The sequence below is a fragment of the Schistocerca cancellata genome, chromosome 2, assembly GCF_023864275.1.
Source record: "Schistocerca cancellata isolate TAMUIC-IGC-003103 chromosome 2, iqSchCanc2.1, whole genome shotgun sequence".
NCBI lineage: Eukaryota > Metazoa > Arthropoda > Insecta > Orthoptera > Acrididae > Schistocerca > Schistocerca cancellata.
This window is the reverse complement of record NC_064627.1, coordinates 665,762,073-665,781,418: the sequence shown is the minus strand read 5'-3', so window position 1 is coordinate 665,781,418 and position 19,346 is coordinate 665,762,073. Positions and strand designations below refer to the sequence as shown.

At 42.3% G+C, this 19,346-nt stretch overlaps 1 protein-coding gene across 1 annotated transcript in view; it reads right to left on the bottom strand.

Annotated features, from left to right (window-relative positions):
* LOC126162371 (DNA topoisomerase 3-alpha) overlaps positions 1-19,346 on the bottom strand; it is a 208,888-nt gene that overhangs the window by 58,310 nt on the left and 131,232 nt on the right. The window contains exon 14 of the mRNA XM_049918826.1: positions 442-912. Coding sequence (XP_049774783.1) covers positions 442-912 — 471 coding nt within the window. The remainder of the gene's footprint in view (positions 1-441; positions 913-19,346) is intronic.

The following is a 19,346-nucleotide window of genomic DNA, read 5'->3' as shown; positions in this document are numbered from 1 at the left end:
GGAAAGTTGCTACTCACCAGACAGCAGAGATGCTGAGTCATGATAGACACAACAAAAAGACTGTTCCAATTAAAGTTTTGGCCTGTAAGGGCTTCATCAAAAATAGACAACAGACAGACAGACACACACACACACACACACACACACACACACACACACACACACACACACACACACACACACGTGCGCGCGCAAACGCAACTCACACACACGAGTGCAGTCTAAGGCACCTGTAGCCACACTAGAACAGTCTTTTTGTTGTGGCTATCTGCGACTCAGCATCTTCCTTCCTGGATTTTCCATCGTTTGAAATATGTAAAAAGGGAAGAAATAATAATCGAAAGATTACACTCTTCCTCACTTCTTTTCAAAGAAATGTCTAGTTTAATTTAATTTGTATCCACTATTTTTACAAAAACCACATTCTAAATCACTCTTTACCTGTATTAGGCCCTTCTTTCCGCACTGTAAGCAATATAGCATTGACAGAGCAACCACACATAACTGCATTATCGCCACTGTCACTTCTGCTTCTATTGTCATTTCTGGTTGCTGGATTGACAAAAGACTGTCCACCCCAGTTCACATTTCTTCTAGGATGTTCATTGTTTCTAGACTGACTATTGTCTCTGTCTAAACTTACAAAAGTTGATCCACTATTAACACCTCTGGGGTTTCTTGCAGGGACTGTTGCACCCACTGCATTTCCTGTAGCCCAGCCACTTGCTGAACCAACTGTCCTGTTGTTTCTATGAAAGGACTGACTAAAATTTGAAAGTGAATTATCTTGTTGTTGCGAAGGTGGCCTGTTATCTCCATGTGATGGTCTTTGCTGGGTACGGCCTCCTTGTGTGAATGTACCAACACCAGAGTCAAATGATCTGCTAACTGTACTTCTTGGAGTGTTCTGCCCTACAAATAACAATTATTACATATATATTAAATCAAATAAAAGAACACAATATTATTTGTTTATGTAACAAATGGAAATAGTGAAACTGTGTGGCTCAATAGCATAAAGACATATTTATAATTAGTTATAATATAATGTAAATGGATGGATAAAAAATCTACTCGCCAAGCCATGGCAAGGGAACACACACACAAAAGGATTTAACTTTTACAAGCTCCTTCTTCTGGCAGAAGAGTTAAAGGGGAAGGAAGTGGGGTGAAGGAAAAGGACTGGAGAGGTTTAGGGAAAGAGGTACAGTTTAAAAAAGTCACCCAGAACCCCAGGTTATGGGAGACTTACTGGGTGGGTTGAGAAGGAAAGACTAATTGTTGGGGACTGCACTGGATGAGATTTGAAAATGTGAGAGCTTAAAGGTGGAAGACAGGGTAATATGCAAGACAGATATTACTACTAATTAACATTGAGTACAAGGTAATACGAGTGAAAAGCGAAGTGGATTGCATATAACAGAGGTGGGAGGGGGATGGCAAAAAATACACAAGTCAGAAAAAAAGATGTAGAAAACTAAAATGTATTGAAGAAAGGAATAGTTACTGTGAATAAATGCTGAGACAGAAGGAAATTACGTAAATTAAGGCCAGGTGAGTGGCGAGACTCAAGGACATGTTGTACAGCTGGTTCCTACCTGCGGAGTTCTGAGAAACTGGTGTCTGGTGAAAGAATCCACATTGCACATATGGTGAAACAGGTACCAAGGTCATGACTGTCATTCAGTACAGCATGCTCTTGCAACATGATATTGTCTGTTGCCAGTATACACCCTATGCCTATACCCATTCATCCTGACTGATAATTGGGTGGTAGTCATGCCGATGTAAAAGGCCGAACAGTGTTTACAGAACGGCTGGTATATGACATGTGTCATTCCACAGGTGGCTCTCCCTTTGATAGTATATGTTTTGCCAGTTACAAGGCTGGAATAGGTGGTGGTAGGAGGGTGCATAGGGCAAGTCTTGCTGTGGGGATGGTCACAGGGGTAGGAGCCATGTGTAGGGAGATGGGTGCAGAAGGAGCACAGGGTCTGACATGGACATTGTGGAGATTTGGAGGGTGGCAAAAAGCTATTCTAAGTGTGGTGGACAAAAACTGCAGACAGAATGCATCTTATTTCAGGGCTTGATTTTAGAAAGACAGACTGGTACATTCAAGACCAGGATAATACTGAGTGACAAGTAGTGTGTTCTGAAGTTATATTTTGGAGGGATCAGCAGTAACAGGATTGGACATTGTGACCTGAGAAATCTGCTTCTGAACTAGGTTGTTGGGATAATTACATCTAGTGAAGGCTGAAGTGAGACTGGTGGTGTATTGCTGTGGCATCTGCTTCTGAACAAATATGTTTGCCTTGAATCCCAAGGCTGTATGGGAGGGAACGTTTGACATGGAAACAATGGCAGCTGTCAAAATATAAGTACTGTTGTTTGTTAGTAGGTTAGATGTGGACGGAAGTGTGTAGCTGGCCTTCAGTGAGGATGAGATCAACTTCAAGGAAAGTGGCAAGGATTTCAGAATAGGAGCATGTGAAATTTAATTGGGGGAAGGTATTTAGAGATTCCAGGATTTTTAACAGGTCAGCCTCACCATGAGTCCATAAGGCAGAGATGTCATCAATGTATCTAAACCAAACCAGGAGCTGAAGACTTATGGCAACCAGAACAGCCCCCTACGAGTGATCAATGAAAAGGTTGGCACATAAAGGTGCCGTCCTAGTTCCTATGGACGTACCCCTGATCTGTTTTTATGTCTGCCCCTCAAAGGTGAAGTAATTGTCAGTAAGTATAAAGTTGATTAACGTGAGCAAATAAGATATCATAGGCTTGGAATCAGGTGGGTGTTGACTGAGGAAATATTCAGCAGAAGACAGACCATGTACGTGGGGGATGTTAGTATAGAGGGAGATGGTATTAATGGTGATCAGCAAGGTGTATGGTGGGAGGGGCATGAGCACAGATTTCAGACAATCTAGGAAATGGTTGGCATCTTTGATTTAGGAGGGGAGTCTTTGTACTATGGGTTGTAGGTGTTGATCAACTAAGGCAGATATACAGTCAGTGGTGCTTTGAAGCCAGGAACTATAGGACGACCAGGAGGATTGGGTTTGTGGATCTTAGGAAGAATGTAAGAAGTGGGGGTGCATTGTTAGGGTGGGGTCTGTATAGAGATTGTAACACCGGAAATGCATATCCTCCTATTTCCATCTATTGTACTATAATTTTTTTCGTTGTTTTGTTACCTCAAGATATGACATTTCAGTGTCTTTATGTATTGTAATTACAATACATAAAGACACTGAAATGTCATATCTTGAGGTAACAAAACAACGAAAAAAAAATTATATGATAGTTTCTGACACGGTGTCGCGGACGGGAAGCATTAGCTGGTGCACATCAAGAGCCCGTTTCGCCTGGTGACCATGTCGAGAAGAAGGCGCGCCAACATCCAGCTTCTGCAACAGCGACGGCCAACAATGAGTGACTATCGCCACCTCCTCGATCGACGGCTTCAAACCTTCAATCAACCAACAAGGAAGACTGGAAGCACATAAAGTTTTAGAACTGTATGGCAGACCTCAGCTTTTCAAACTGTTCCATTTTCATAACTAAATTACAGCAACGTAGCATGAACCTTTGATGATCATTGTCCCAATTGCATTACCAAGCAGGGTCCCTTCCTTTTCCGGAATGAACCCGAGTGTCGTTGAAATTCAAACGCCAGCATCATTCGATTTCACTGCTTTAATTTCAAAGTTCAGTTAAGGTATTCATAGCTGGCTACAATATTTAGATTACACAAGCACAAATTAAGAGTGTGAGTTTTGTTGCCGTATTTTAGCTTACCTGTGACTGCAGCTCAGCTTGGCACGTACTAAATTTTACTATTGTTAATTGTTCAGAATCATTTAATTCAAGTTAAAAGTTAAATCTCTTATTTCTAAATTGCATAGATTCAAGTAGCTTTTGATATGATTGTTGAGGTAGTCCAAGACTAACCGTATTTTACTGAATTTCGATGTGCTTCAAAAAGAAAGCTCACTATTAACTTCAGTCACTAAATTAACTTTCGATTTTCCGGTTTTATTAATTCTTTTGCTAAATTAAGTCAGAGTGTAGCGAAATTAAATACTTCTGACAAACTTTCAGTTTTCACATTACACGTGTCAACCTTCAGTTGCCACGCTTCTAGTGCTAATTATATGTGTAATAACCCTTCTTTTTCAGTTACTATAGTAATTGTCCTTAGGACTGGCGACAGTAATTTCCCCCAAATCTCAAATATCTAATTACCGCTAGTTAATTGTTAACGTAACGGCCGCACATTTACTTTCTTTTTTAACTTTACCCCTTTTCAAAATTAATTTCCACCAGTTTCATTTACATTTTTCCTTTCATTTAGATGTAACCCTTTCCTCCCTCTTTACCGACAAATTAACTTCGGTGACGATTGCTTTTTCCCAAATTTCCATTAGGTACACGCAGTTTAATTTTTCACTGTCATTAAGGTCGATAAGTGAGGGGGAGGTTACAAGATGATGTATGTAGAGGTGTCAGACAACCAGAATTGACCTTTGCTAACATTCTCCTGCTGGTCAAGTATCACAGTGGTAAATCCTTTGTCTGCTGGGAAGTTAATGGTGGGATCATCAGCTTTTAGGGAATGTAAGGCCTGGAGTTCTGCAGAGGACAGGTTATGGTCATGTTGTAAGGACCTGAGGAAACGTTGTGAAGCAATACTGGATGTGAGGAATTCTTGGAAAGCATGTAAGGGATGATTTTGAGGTAGTGGTAGTGGATCAAACTAGGATTGTGGTTGGAATGTTCAAGGCAGGGTTCAATGTCATGTTAGCTGTTGGAAAGGTTTTGGGATTGGGCTGCAAAGTGATATTTCCAGTTGACATTACATGTACAGGAAAGTAGGTCCATCACCAAAGCAGCATGATTAAATGCAGGTTTAGGGCTGAAAGCAAGGGCCTTGGATAATAGAGATAATGCAGGGGGGGGGGGGGGGGGGGGAGTACTTTGGATGAGAGGTTGAGAACACTGTACTGTTGTGACTGGTTCTAGTGATAATGAGTTATTACAGGTCTGGGATGTTAAGGAGGTTGGCCAAGCTCAGTTTGTGGGAGAAGATTGGTGGTTGACGGTGTGGCTGTTTGGGGAGCTGCGGAGGAACAGGAAGGGAAACACCACTGTTGAGATAATTTAGGAGAAGGTGGGATAGCTTTTTGATGTGAAGTATGGCATGTTGTTGCAGTCTGAAGTTGGTTTGGCAGATTATACCATCCAAGGAAACATGAGGGGCAGACAACTGCAGGATCTTGTAGAAGGAGAGAAGTCTGGTGTAGTAAACACTGGCATACAAACCATATAGGTCACAGATCAGTCGGGTGAGTGTAAGAGATTGCTGTATTTGAAACTGTAAAAGAGGCTGGTGTAGAGTAGGATTACATCCAGAAACAGGGACTTCCAATGTTATGCTTTTAGGAGTAACTCCAAGGGACACGCAGGGTTCAAGAAACAGAATGTTGGACCTTAATTTTGATAGCGCAAAAGTAAGTTTTCGAAAAGAATGGATGTATTATATGGTGGGATTCATACTGGAATGAGAGGACGGTGTGGAGTGTTAGAAACGATGGAAATGGCAAAAATGAGAGGTAGAAAATGGAAAAAGATAAAAAAGGAAGAAAAGCTGGGAAAAAATTCGGAAAAATCTGAAAAATTTGCACGAAAATCTCGAGAACAGACAGTGGTTAACACGAGGCAATGAGTGGGAGAGAACTTCTCGCCACAAGAGTGGTCTACATGATCCAAAGAAATGATTGGAAATTAAAAAAGAAAAAAAAAAATAGGCAAAGTCATGAAAGGAGATGAAAGTTTAAAAAACTGGCAAGACAGAAAGAGAAACTGTCCTGAATCCCAAGTCTGGCTTGACCACCAAAGTACTTCACTACGTATGGTTCTGTTTCAGATGGTGTCCCCTCATCTTCCTCTTAACTTTGAGCTGACTGACACAGTTATAAGGGGACCTACAGTTTAACACAGACGCTAAACCACATGAAGCTTGTCATTTTTCACATTAACAAATCATTGCCAGAGGCAAATGTAGTAAGAGTGACAGAAAAAATTATGGGACCAACCAGGGATCAAACTCTGAACCTTTGGATTTGTAGTCCAGCACAAACCCAAGCAGCCACAATTATCATGAAAAACTGAAATACTGAAACTGTCAGCATACAGAAAAGAATCTGCAAACTTTATGATGTTTATTCATACCTGATCAGTGTGACATTTGTTGTCATACTTTAGATTGGACACAAGAAAAATTAGAGATCAACTTCTGTCAATATTGAGACTACAAAGGCAGAACTTTAACTCAGATTGCAGAGCAAACCCGTCATATCTTTGTTGGAGAAACTGTTCTGAAATTTCTTGAGATGAGTAAGGGAAACTAAATCAGCATGGTCTGACTAGGATATGAACTGCACTCTTCCCAAATGTAATGTGAGAAAGTCACTGAAACTGGCTACATAACATAGTAATTAGATGGTTTGGTTGTACTATAAAAATTGCAGGAGAAGTGTCCACTTCCCACCTGCTGTAAGGGAAAAAATTGACAGAAACAGATGTTCAGTTTATACTTGAAATTTTAAAACTATTACTTTCCCAGAGAGAGCAGCAAAAAGAAGAAAGTGCACGAAAACTGATCAGAACTGAGCAGAAAGGCAAGCCATTCTAAACCTCCACTTAAAACATGTACAAAGTACAAGGATGACAGATTTATTCTCATTTCTTTTAGTACACAACTCAATTTTTACTCACAGAATAATGAACTCAAATGAGGATTAAAACGGTTAAATTGGAAAAAAGTATAAAATAGCTAAGCTTAAAAATATATTAGTCCCTACATTGACAACAAAACAGAAAGGGATACAGACTTCACAGATTATTTACTGATCATATACTGCACCTGTACTGCAAATAAAAGATGGAAGCTAATTATCACATGGAAACTACCTCTCTGTCTGCTGCAAGGCAGGATTAAACTTCCCTGTTCAAGTTGCTTTATGGTCTTATTGACTCCACTGCACAGGTTATAGTCACAAAAAGCACACAAAGTAAGAAAAGACTCTATCCTTGGATAAGCACTACTTCTTTCAATGTCAAATGCCTTACATCTCAGGAGTACTAAACCCACACAAGCCTGGAGAGAAGGACAGTGTGTGTGTTCTCCTGCCACAGTGAATGCAGAACATTTTGGATTACTTGAAAATTGCTTTTTCTTTCTCCTGAAGAACACACTTCTTACACAAGTTACAAAGGAGAGGTAAACTATCCCTAATACGAAGATTCATTGGTTACATTATCTTTAGCAGCTATGCACAAACTTTACATCATACAAAGTTTTAAGAACTTTAATGACTTAAAAAAAATATCGAGTCAGCCATTTTTTTTTTATTTTTTTTTTTGTAGATAATTGTCTTGAACAGCGAAACTCTTTAACTCTTTACAGATTATACTTAAGCAAGTAAAATGTTTTACGTTTCCAGAATTTATGTTTGTTTTATGTTTAGTTGGCGACACACAAAATTAAACTGTAATAATAATGTGTAGTCCACAGAACAAAGAGAGGGCAGGCACTGAACCAAATGAAAATATGGAGAGGTTTTCAATGTGTAAAATATGCTTTAGACTGAGTGTGTCACTGCAGACACTTCACTGAGGCACACTCTTCTGCATAGCAACATTCCCAGAAAAGTACTTCCAAATTAGCCGGAACAGTAAGTATCAGAAAGAATAAAACAGAATAAAACAATAAAACTCTCCACAACCCAAGGTTGGTTTGAACACCAATTCTTTATGGGGCAGGTCCTATTGGTTGTGGCATGCCCTTACCTTCCTCCAACCTTCAAACTGATTCATCCAGCCAGTTATAGGGAGACCTACAGTTTAACATGGACTCCAAACAATAATGCTACTCAGCATTTTCAACAATCCCAAATCACTGCTGTAAGTCAAAGTAGTGTGAAGTGACAGAAAAATCCTTGGATTGACCAAGAATTGAAATCTGGATCTTTGGAGTTGTGTTCAGATGCACACACTATATGCCACACTAGGAAAAATAAATGTAATAAAATGGGTAGGGAACCATGTGTAGTAGGGTAGGGTAGGGTAGTCCTGTCTGGGGTAAAAACCCACATCAAGCTTTTGAACTGACTGCAATCGATTCAGGAGTTGTGATATAACTTCAAGTTGAACAAATATATTTCAAGGAAGACGCAATACATGAAAGTCACAGATCAAGTAAACAGAGTATGACGTGTGTACACTTTAACAGTCAAATCATAACTCAGCACGAGTCTAGCGGCCGCTGGCTGGCTGGCCGCTTAGGTGGCGCTGCTGCTTCATGGCTGGCAGGCAGCGCCGTATCTAGAGGACGCGCATAACTGCGCGGCGGCACTTTGAAAGATCGGCGAGTCACAACACTTCTCCCCCCTTTGAAGTTTTTGCACAGGTCTCGATGGAGGTGGCCTGTAGATTGCTAACGTCCATAGGTGTTGTTTGACTGGCCGTAAAGTCTCGAGGAGGAGGCTTCCCGTATGGACAGAAGTGTCCCCGATGATAACGGGTCGAGATGACAGGAGACGTGGTGGTTGAATCTGCTGGGGCCCCGTGCACCAATTGGCCCGTTGCGGCAAGTCCGGTATTTATAACAGGAGACATGGGCGATGTGTCCACGTCTGTAGGAGAAGGAGGCGAGTAGAGTTGCTCCGACAGATGATGGTCGTCTGGTTCCTGCATGGGCCGTCTCCTGGTGGCGGCAGTTCTTGTGATGGCACCAATATGATGGTGACAGGACTGCGTTGCGAGTAATGAGAGATTCCAGTATCCCGAGCGTCAGGTAGAGCCGAAGTCGGTGTAGCGGCATCCGGAACAGGCATTGCCGGCACACGAGGCCGAAGCTGGTCCGAATGACGCCCTGCAACACCCGTGTCCATCTGGATTTCATACAGGCATTGGCCACAGTGTCATAAGATGCGGCCAGGACTCCATTTTGGCCGCCTGCCATATCCCCGTACCCATACAAGATCGTCGGCGGTGAACCAGCCAAGCGAAGTCACCCGTGGCCGTGAGGTGGAAGGCCGCAGAAGATGAAGTAGCATGCGGGGCTGTCGGCTCAGCCGGGCTGTGGTCGCCCATTGGGGTGAAACGGTAAGAAGCCAGAAATTGGAGAAGCGCATCATCAGCAGCAGAAGAAATCAGGAGGTTCCTCATCTGAGCCTTAAATGTGCGGACCAGTCATTCAGCCTCACCGTTTGACTGTGGATGGAACGGAGGGGCCGTGACATGCATGACACCGTGACGGACACAAAAATCCGCAAAATAGGAAGAAGCAAATTGCGGATCATTATCAGAAACAAGAGTAGAGGGAAGGCCTTCCAAAGAGAAAATGCGAGCTAGAGCATTGGTGGTTGCCGCAGTGGTAGGCGACGTGCAACGGACAATGAAAGGAAAGTTAGAGTAGGCGTCAATAACAAAAAGCCAGTAAGAACCTAAAAAAGGTCCCGCGAAGTCAGCATGAATACACTCCCAGGGCTTCTCAGGTGAAGGCCACGGTGACAAAGATGACTTCGAGGCGGCGGCCTGTGACGCACAAGGGCCACAGGCAGCGACCATGTGTGCATTTTCAGACTCGATGCCGGGCCAGTACACATGACGGCGCGCCAGAGATTTTGTGTGAGAGACACCCCAGTGCCTTTAGTGAAGGAGGCGCAAGACCAAAGCACACAATGATGCAGGTACCACAACACGTGGCGAAGCATTGTCGGTGGAAAGGAGCATAACACCATCCCTAGCCGTGAGGCGGTAATGCAAAGCATAGTAGTTCTGCAACGGATCAGAAGTCTTAGCGGACGGACAATCTGGCCAACCCTTGTGAATACAGCGTAAAACCTGGAAGAGGGTAGGGTCGGAACCCGTAGCAGCCGCCAGCCGGTCCCCGGTGATGGGGAACCCGTCCACAACCCGCTGCTCGGCAACATCCAGGTGGAAACACAAAAATTCGTCCCTATCGAATGCCAGATCAGGACCCATGGGAAGGCGAGACAGTGCATCAGCATTCGCATGTTGAGCCGTTGGCCAGAAATGAATCTCATAATTGAAAAGAGACAAGTAAAGAGCCCAATGCTGGAGGCAGTGTGCAGCCTTGTCGGGATGTGACGTTGATGGATGAAACAAAGAAACAATTGGTTTGTGATCTGTAACAAGATGAAATTTGGATCCATAGAGAAAAACACCAAACTTATGAAGAGCATAAATAATGGCCAAAGCTTCTTTTTCAACTTGAGAATACTTTTGTTGGGCATCCATGAGCGTTTTGGAGGCATAAGCAATGGGTTGTTCAGAACTGTCAGAAAAATGGTGTGCAAGGACTGCACTGACCCCGTATTGAGAGGCGTCCATGGCAAGAACAAGATGTTGGCCAAGTCGATAAGTAGCCAGGCACGGGGCCTGTTTCAGCATAGTCTTCAATTTCTGGAAAGCCGCATCGCATGACGCGGACCAGTGGAAAGGCACGTTTTTATGCAACAGGCAATGCAACGGCTGAGCCACTGAAGCAGCACATGGTAAAAACTTGTGATAGTATGCTATTTACCCCAAGAAGGCCTGCAGTTCCTTAACAGATGTAGGGTGAGGAAGGGCATCGATCGCAGCGACAGTTTGCTGAAGCAGACGATTATCATCCCGAGAGAGTTGAAACCCCAGGTACGTGATAGATGCCTGAAAAAAGTTTGATTTCTGAAGATTACACTTAAGACCAGCAGTCTGTAAGATATGAAAAAGTATGCAGAGATTTTGAAGCTGTTCGTCAGTGGTGGAGCCAGTGACAACAATGTCGTCCTGGTAATTTATACACCCACGGACAGTGAGCAATAATTGTTCCAAGAATTGCTGAAAGAGAGCAGGGGCGCTGGCAAACCCAAATGGCAATCGTTGGTATTGATAGAGGCCGAAAGGCGTGTTAAGGACCAGAAACTGCCAGGAAGCAGCGTCGAGAGGAAGTTGATGATAAGACTCTGACAGGTCAAGTTTAGAAAAATACTGGCCTCCAGCAAGTTTAGTGAACAATTCTTCAGGTCGAGGCATAGGGTAAGTGTCGATAAGGCATTGAGTATTTACAGTGGCTTTGAAATCGCCACAGAGATGAATATCACCATTTGGCTTAGCAACGACGACAGGAGAGGACGACTCACTGGAAGTGACAGGAAGCAAGACCCCCGAAGCAGTGAGACGATCCAGCTCCCATTTGACCTGATCACGAAGGGTCACAGGAATGGGCCGAGCCAGAAAAAACTTAGGCTGAGCAGTGGGTTTGAGCATGATATGAGCTTCAAAGTCGTTTGCACGGCCTAACCCAGGAGAAAAAAGGGACGAAAATGTAGTCGACAGGAATACAATTGAGTATAAGGAATAGCATCAGAGACGATATTGACAGAGTCATCTATGGAGAACCCAAAAACGTGAAAGGCATCGAAACCAAAAAAATTCTCCATGTTACTATGGTCGACCACAAATATGGGAACAGTGCGAACGACAGATTTGTAAGATACCTCAGCATCAAATTGTCCCAAGAGAGAAATCTTCTGTTTATTGTAAGTCCGTAATTGCCTAGTGACAGGTGACAGGATTGGAGAACCCAACTGAAGATACGTCTAAGAACTGATGATAGTGGCAGCAGATCCAGGATCCACCTGCATGCGAACTTCTCAACCAAGTATTTGGACAGTGAGGAATAACTTCCCTGAAAGGAAAGAAGTACGATTGACAGACAACACAGAATCAGAATTAGCGTCATGTTCATGAACATCATGTATGCGGTCGGATTTGCAAACGGATGACACATGACCCTTTTTTTTTGCATTTGTGACACACGGCCCAACGTTGTGGATAATCTTCTCATGAATATTTCGTAAAACACTGCGGACACGAAGGAAGTTGCCATGGGTTATGCTGCAGTTTCTTAGAGGTTTGTTTACGGTTAGGCCGAGGCTGTGCGTGGGAGCATACTGTGGCCACGTCGGCCGGCGGGGACACGCCACACACTTCGTCAACATCACACAGAGGTTGTATTTCCCCGACGTCGCCCCAAGCCTCTATTTGCGCTCCAGTGGCGCGAGCAATTTCAAAAGACTGAGCGATGGATAGGACTTCATCTAGAGTCGGATTTGCCAACTAAAGGGCACGTTGCCTAACTTCTTTGTCGGGCGCCGATCAGATAATAGCATCCCGTACCATGAAATCAGTGTAGGTTCTTTGTGAACGCCAGTAACAAACTGACACTTTCTACTGAGGCCGTGAAGTTCAGCAACCCAAGCGCAATAGGATTGATTTGGTCGTTTTTGACAACAATAAAAGGCAACACGAGAGGCTACCACATGCGCTTGCTTTTGAAAATAGACAGGTGAGCACATTTCAACAAAGGACAAAAATGCAGGATCTTTCAAAGGAGCCAATTGCGACAACAACCGATACATGTGAGGTGAAATCCATGAAAGGAACAGAGACTTACATGTTTGTTCGCCCGCGACATGAAATGCCAAGAAGTGCTGTCGAAGACGTTTTTCGTAATCAGACCAATCTTCCACCATCTCGTCGTAAGGAGGAAAAGGAAACGACGAGAGACGCCCCGCATTTGATGCCGCGACGAAATCATGAATCGCATTTGTGAGAAGCGTTTGCTGTTCTATGAGACCTTGCAATAGTTGCTCTAAAGTAGCCATGGAAACGTGGGTCAACGATGGAAAAGAAAAATCCCATCCTCGTTGCCAATTGTAATAGCTTCAAGTTGAACAAATATATTTCAAGGAAGACGCAATACATGAAAGTCACAGATCAAGTAAACAGAGTGAGACGTGTGTACACTTGAACAGTCAAATCATAACTGAGTCCAAGTCTAGCGGCCGCTGGCCGCTTAGGTGGTGCTGCTGCTGCATGGCTAGCAAACAGCGCTGCATGTAGAGGACACGCGGAACTGCGTGGCGGCACTTTGAAAGATCGGCGAGTCACAACAAGTTGACCACCAGGTGGCTTGTTTGTCTTATTGTAGCTCACTGTTTCATGAAGGTTCATCCCGGGAGATCGTTCCAGAGATGAGAACATGAGATAGGTCCATTTTTTATTACTTATATACAACTTTTCTGATGTTTTCATTTGAATACTATGTAACATAGGATTTGAAAAGATGATCAAATGAATTACTGGATTGCACAACTTTGTTTAAGCTTCACTTTCAAATGGAAATGATTGCTCCAATTGGTCCCCAAAATCAGCAATGGTGCATTTGTCAGAAAATGAGAAATGAGGCAAATGCCTGCAGGTGTTTGGGATAAATACCCACAGATCCAACAATGTGATGACAATTCTTCAATGAAAACCATGTAAAGATGAGATTCAACACACACTGTGTGGTGATATCATACTTGAAGGTAAATATTGCTGTCTAAAATAAAGATTTAGGGGGAATGTCCTGGCAAAGCATAGAAATCTGTGCTTCTAATGTTGACACCCAATAAAGAACGAATGGAAGAAGAATACATGGGAAAATGAAAGCTTGCTACTGGGGAAGAAAGATCTAGTATGGATCAAACAGCCAGAATCTTCGGAATCAGATTCACACTTCTCACATCATGATATCAGCTCAGCTATAAATAAAGAACAACAACAACAACAACAACAACCACAACCACTGCCTCGGGCTTCAACAAAGTATCAGATTTCCCTATCACACACTGACTTCATTTGAGAAGAGTATACGGAAAAACCAAAAACTCATTCCAGCTCTTTCTGGCCAAGATAGTTTCAATATACCAAAAACAAGGCTAAGAAGGTGTATTTCACAAACAACTTCCAGGAGCCTACAAATTTACTGAGTCACAGGAAGAGTCTTTCATTACCATCGACAATACGATAATGAAACTATCGAAAGGCACAGTGATGAGCACAGCATGGTTCCTTAATGCAATAACTTTTTCAGAGGACGTAACAAAGTACAATGTTTACTAGCTACCTAGAAAGCTCAGCCTCAGCAATTGAAATCTTTCCAGTTGCCCTACTAACACTCCTTTCATGGATAAGAAAGAGGGGCTTAATTTCAACTGGAACAGGGTTCCAACACCTACCAGGGAATTTTTTTTAACTCACTGGAACAAGTTGGCACTAGAGAGATTAAAGTAGTGCACACGTATTAAATCACAATGTTTATGTAGCTACAATTTGCTGCTGCACCATCCTGGTGAACACGATAATGGATGGACATGTGATGTGTGGGCAATGGCACTGGGCAAGGTAGTGTGTGCGTGTGTACTGTCGATTCAGTCAGTATACCCAATATAAGTCAAGCTATGTTCCGAACTTGTGATTGGTACATAACAGTAACCTTCATGTTGACTGTGTTTTGTTTATGACTGCCAGCAAACTTTCGCTTTATATGTGTCAAAGAGAAATAAATAACATAAGGAATGTTTGATTGTGTGTGTCTGTATAATGTGCTTTCATGAAATCTTTCTTCTGTGTCACAATTTATGCCACAGCTGCTGATCAAATGCACACACATGGGCTAAAGATTGGTAGCCTTCTGAGCTGATACATAAACATCCTTCTCCTCACATACTTATGCCAATGGCACTCAACATATTTTCCTCTTTCCCTGCCCCACACTACTGTTAGAATATAGGTCAACTTTCAAAAACCAAACTTGTGATTTTTATATTTTATTGCAAAGGGTGGGGGATCATACGATTGAAGAGGCGCATTCCGGCACCTGAAATTTTAGAAACTTAGCAGTGGAAGAAAGTATTCTTTTTGTAGAGGTATTTTTAATAATTATGTTCACATTTATGAGATATTTAAGTTCAACATAGTATTGGGTAACTTTGATAAAATACAACAATGTTACAAATGTTACTTCAAGTGTCCTTATTATGCACACATCCTTTTTTATCCAATTTTATCTCAAATGGGGCAAAGACCCGCAATGTGGGGCTTTACCCCTTTTTGTGGAGTAAAATTCATCTTTCTTTCAATAAATTGCAAATCCAATCCATGACTTCAATTTGAAATTGTGGGAAAATCTACCCATCACTGACCACAATATCAGAAAAACTGAAAATTGCCGACCTTTACACCCAGCTACCCTACTTTATTTGCTGGACAGAAAATCACAAATCGTGCCGTAACCATGTGGAAAAAGACCATTGCACTGCTACAGGTATGATTAATACGTCAGCGGGTAACATGTAGCCTGACACATTATTCCACCAAAGGCCAGTTTCATAGCCTGCAAATCAGGGATTAAAATCAAAATATCACAAGAGTTTTGCAATACCACATGACACAAAACCAGATAGCAACTGTGACAAGCTTGGACCTCCTCTGCACCTGCAATTCATTACAGAACATGTACATACAAATCAAGGAATGTTTTGAGAGTAATTTTGAACCATATGAGATTAGAATACAACACTGATTATTTCAGTAATTCTTTTGGTATCCATAATGCTACGAAAATGAAGGATGCAGAACCTATGATGCTGACAGCCAGCAAACTGGTTATGGCAGCCGCCGACAGGGTGAACCCATGCCATGTGTATTTGAAAGAGCCTCTGCTGTCCGAGGCAACAAGGTAAAGTGGCTGCCAATTCAGTTCACTTGTCTATTTGACAGTTTCGAAGCCAGACCCATTGATATTCCACCACACACGGACAATTGCTTGTTGAGGGGTCTCTCTCTCTCTCTCTCTCTCTCTCTCTCTCTCTCTCGGTTTGCTCTCTTGAAATATTATGTGTGCTATTGACGTTTCTAGCTTGTGTACGGTTTCAATTGGTTTAGTTCTTCAGACATAAGAATCTCTCTCTGTTGACAACTTGGTATGGTCCAGGCAGTGTGCGGCATTATTCTGTGAGTTTTTGCTTTTAAACCCATACCTCAGGATTGTGTTGTAAAATTAGTGACAAGCCTGTCTTGCGCACACTGGTTGTTTTGCACCATCATTGAGAAATGGTTTATGGAATAATGGCAACAAATGCTGCAAATACAACAGCAGCGGCCGCAGCAGCAGCCGCAGCAACTATAGCAACAACATGCCGTGCTTCTGCAGGTGTTGACATCTTGAGAGCAACTGCGGCAACAGGTTCCGCCTTCCCTAGCTCCCTGTCTGGTTTTTGGGCTGTTTGATGTATGTTCGGAGAAGTGGGACAACCAGCTGAAGCTTTTCTTGCTCTACTCCACGGCAAGAAAAGATAGTGACCCTGTAAATATTAATGCCCTCATCCTTTCTTCTTGTTACTTATACACTTGGTGCAAAAGCTTTGTCTGCACATGGACTCCACTTCACTGAAATTTGAGTTGTGTATGGCACTGACTGCACACTTTGAGCATAAATTGCATGCTGTGGCCACACGCCTCAAGTTAAATCAGTGACAACAGTACACTAATGAATTGTACATGGAATGGCTTGCAGAGTTACCTGGTTTGTCTAGAGATTGTAAGTTTGACTGTAATCAGTGTTGTGTGTCCTACATGGATTCCATTACCTGTGATGTAAGTATTCGATTAGCTAGAAATAAGTCATTTCAAGCAAAGGCCTCAGAGCCACCTCACCCATCTCCAGCTGATGTGGCACAGTTGTGTGAGCTGTCTGTGTGGCCCGTGAAGCCTTTGCCAATGAGTGCCACTTAGCAGAAGTGGACTACTGTTGTTTTTCCCATAGTATGTTGTCAGTGGACACAGCAGGGTCTCGTTCCCTAGAGGCCAACGATCCCAGACCACCCTTGAGAGTCACAAAGCAGTCTTGGCACCACTCCATTAAGTAACTTAATAAATAAGGTAGACAATAGGAATCAGTTTTTACCATCGTCCAACCAACCTTCACACAAAAGGTGAAGTGGTCATCACAATTTCTGGTCCAGAACGGCAGACAGTAAAGGCTGTCCTCCTGCAGCATCAGGTAGTTCTTTAGATTGTAGGGCTTGCCCCAGTTGCCACACCCAACATAAGCGGCAGAGGAAATTTTTGCATTTAAATAAAGTTTGTTTCAAGTGCAACTGCAGGGACCAAATTGCTGCTGTCTGTGTTCCACAGCTAACATTTTCAATGTTGACCAGCTAACTGTTAACAGTCCCCAAGCCAAGCGCCTTCCATGCCAAGCTCATGTATCTGGCAAGTGGCTCATAAGCTCATGCCACAATTGTCTATTTTTGGACGCACAGTTGAGTTTCAACTCTATACTGAGGATAGGGTCTCAATGATCAATTTAGCTACATACCATGAGCTGGGTATTTCCCTGTTACAAATAGTCAACAGAACAGTGATCTCCTGTAGTTGCCAACAAATTTTGTTGAGGAGTCTTGCTTGTGGTGGCATAATATATGAATGTTGAGCACCAAACAACATTATTAGTGGACAATTCTGCTTCCGTGTCAAATATTCTTGGGTTGGACGCTTTTAAAGCATTTGATTTCCAAGTTATTGGCAACATTAATTTGGCGTCACCAGTAATTCTTTTCAAAACCTTGAGTCGCTCTTGCAGTCCCATAAACTGATGTCTGAGCCAACACTGGGTAAAGCAAGAGATTTTCTGGGGCGTATTCAGTTTAAGCCTTCTGCAAACCCCCAAGTTTTGCCATACTTGCCCTTTGCTACTAAACAAGCAGTTAAAGCAGAATTACAAAGACTACAGGAATTAGGGATTATTTCACATGTAGTGTTATGTCAGTTGGCAATGTAGTTTAATACTTACACCTGAGCACTTTCGCCCTTATGTGCCCATTTTAAGGGGGCAGGGATTTGATATCTGCACTTGCCAATAATGTCCGGCAACAATGGATGTGGAACCTACGATGTTGGTAACCAACTAACTCGTTACGATGGCCGCTGAGAGAGTACACTGGCACTGTGTGTATTGCAAAGAATTTCTGCTGTCTGAGGCAGCAAGGTAAGGTTGCCACTGACTCAAATGACTTTTGTGTTTGCTAGTTTAGAAGCCACACCTGCTGATATTCCACCACAGACAGATGGTTGTATGGTTGCTTGTTTAGGTTATTCTTCCAGTTTGCTAGTTTTTACTTTTAAACCTGTACCCAGGGAATGACTTGCAAAAATTATACGGAAGGATTCTTTTCTCTAATGTTTACCACAGATACTAACTAACATTCAAGTAGGATGTTTTCTGGTGGCTAAGGAGATGATATAACTGAATCATGTGAATGGTAGCCAATACCCTCGTTACACAGATGCATTGGGCATTACAGACTGTCCACGTAATCCTTATATATAAATCAGTATTGCTACGTAACAATAGGACCAACAGAAGAGGAGGGAACTGTGGTTCATACCATACTAGAACTACCTCCATGTTTATGTGCAGGAAGTAAACACTCCAGCACATAAATATTACCCCTGAAGTGTTCTTCACATGTAAACTTGACCTGTTATTGGAAGTAAGACAGAGGACACATCATCAGACCACTTTATTCTGTTCTCATCACAAGTCCATAATCATGACATATTTTTAACTTGCTAATTCATTGTTTGTGATGATCAGAGGTGTGGATATTGTCACCTAACTGGAGACATCAGGCTCTGCAGTTCCTGTACACTATGACTGCAGAAACAGTTAGTTTGAGACACTAACAGGCTACTGTCACCATTTGTGTCACACTAACTCGATGTCTATTTAAATTAAGGCTTTTAATGTTGATCATTATAATCACTAGGCATTGATTTTCATACACTGCTAATGTTATATGATGATGTGTAAACACAAATCATAAACGCAATCACCACAATGGGCATCTTTGCTTTCGATGTACTAAACAAACTAGTAAACTTCCGTACTCTTGCAGTATCAACCAAAAATTCAAAAGGCCCTTCTCAAAAGTGCAGAGGTCTGTCATTGCAAACTGACATACACCTGGAAAATTACAAAGATAAATATATTATGCAATGGATACCATAATAAAGAATAGCTTCCATTACTGTAATGTTCCATCTGGAACATACAGATCTCCTCTATTCGATAACCATCCTAAAACACATTCATATCAACTGATCAACATCGTAAAACATTTTTCTGGAGATGGGCTGGAGTAACTCATATGAACTGGGCTTTGTAGTAGGTGGCAGCATGGAATCCAACTGAAACACTTTGGTACATGTGAAGCAGAGGTGCAGGAAGCAATGACAGAACTGTAGGGATGGAGAGAAGGGAGGATATAGAAGGAGATTACTAAATCAGTGTGGAAAAGGGTAAGAGATCCATAATGAAGGATGGGTGCAATAATAAAAGTGACTAACACGAAAAATAAGAGTGTGATACACAG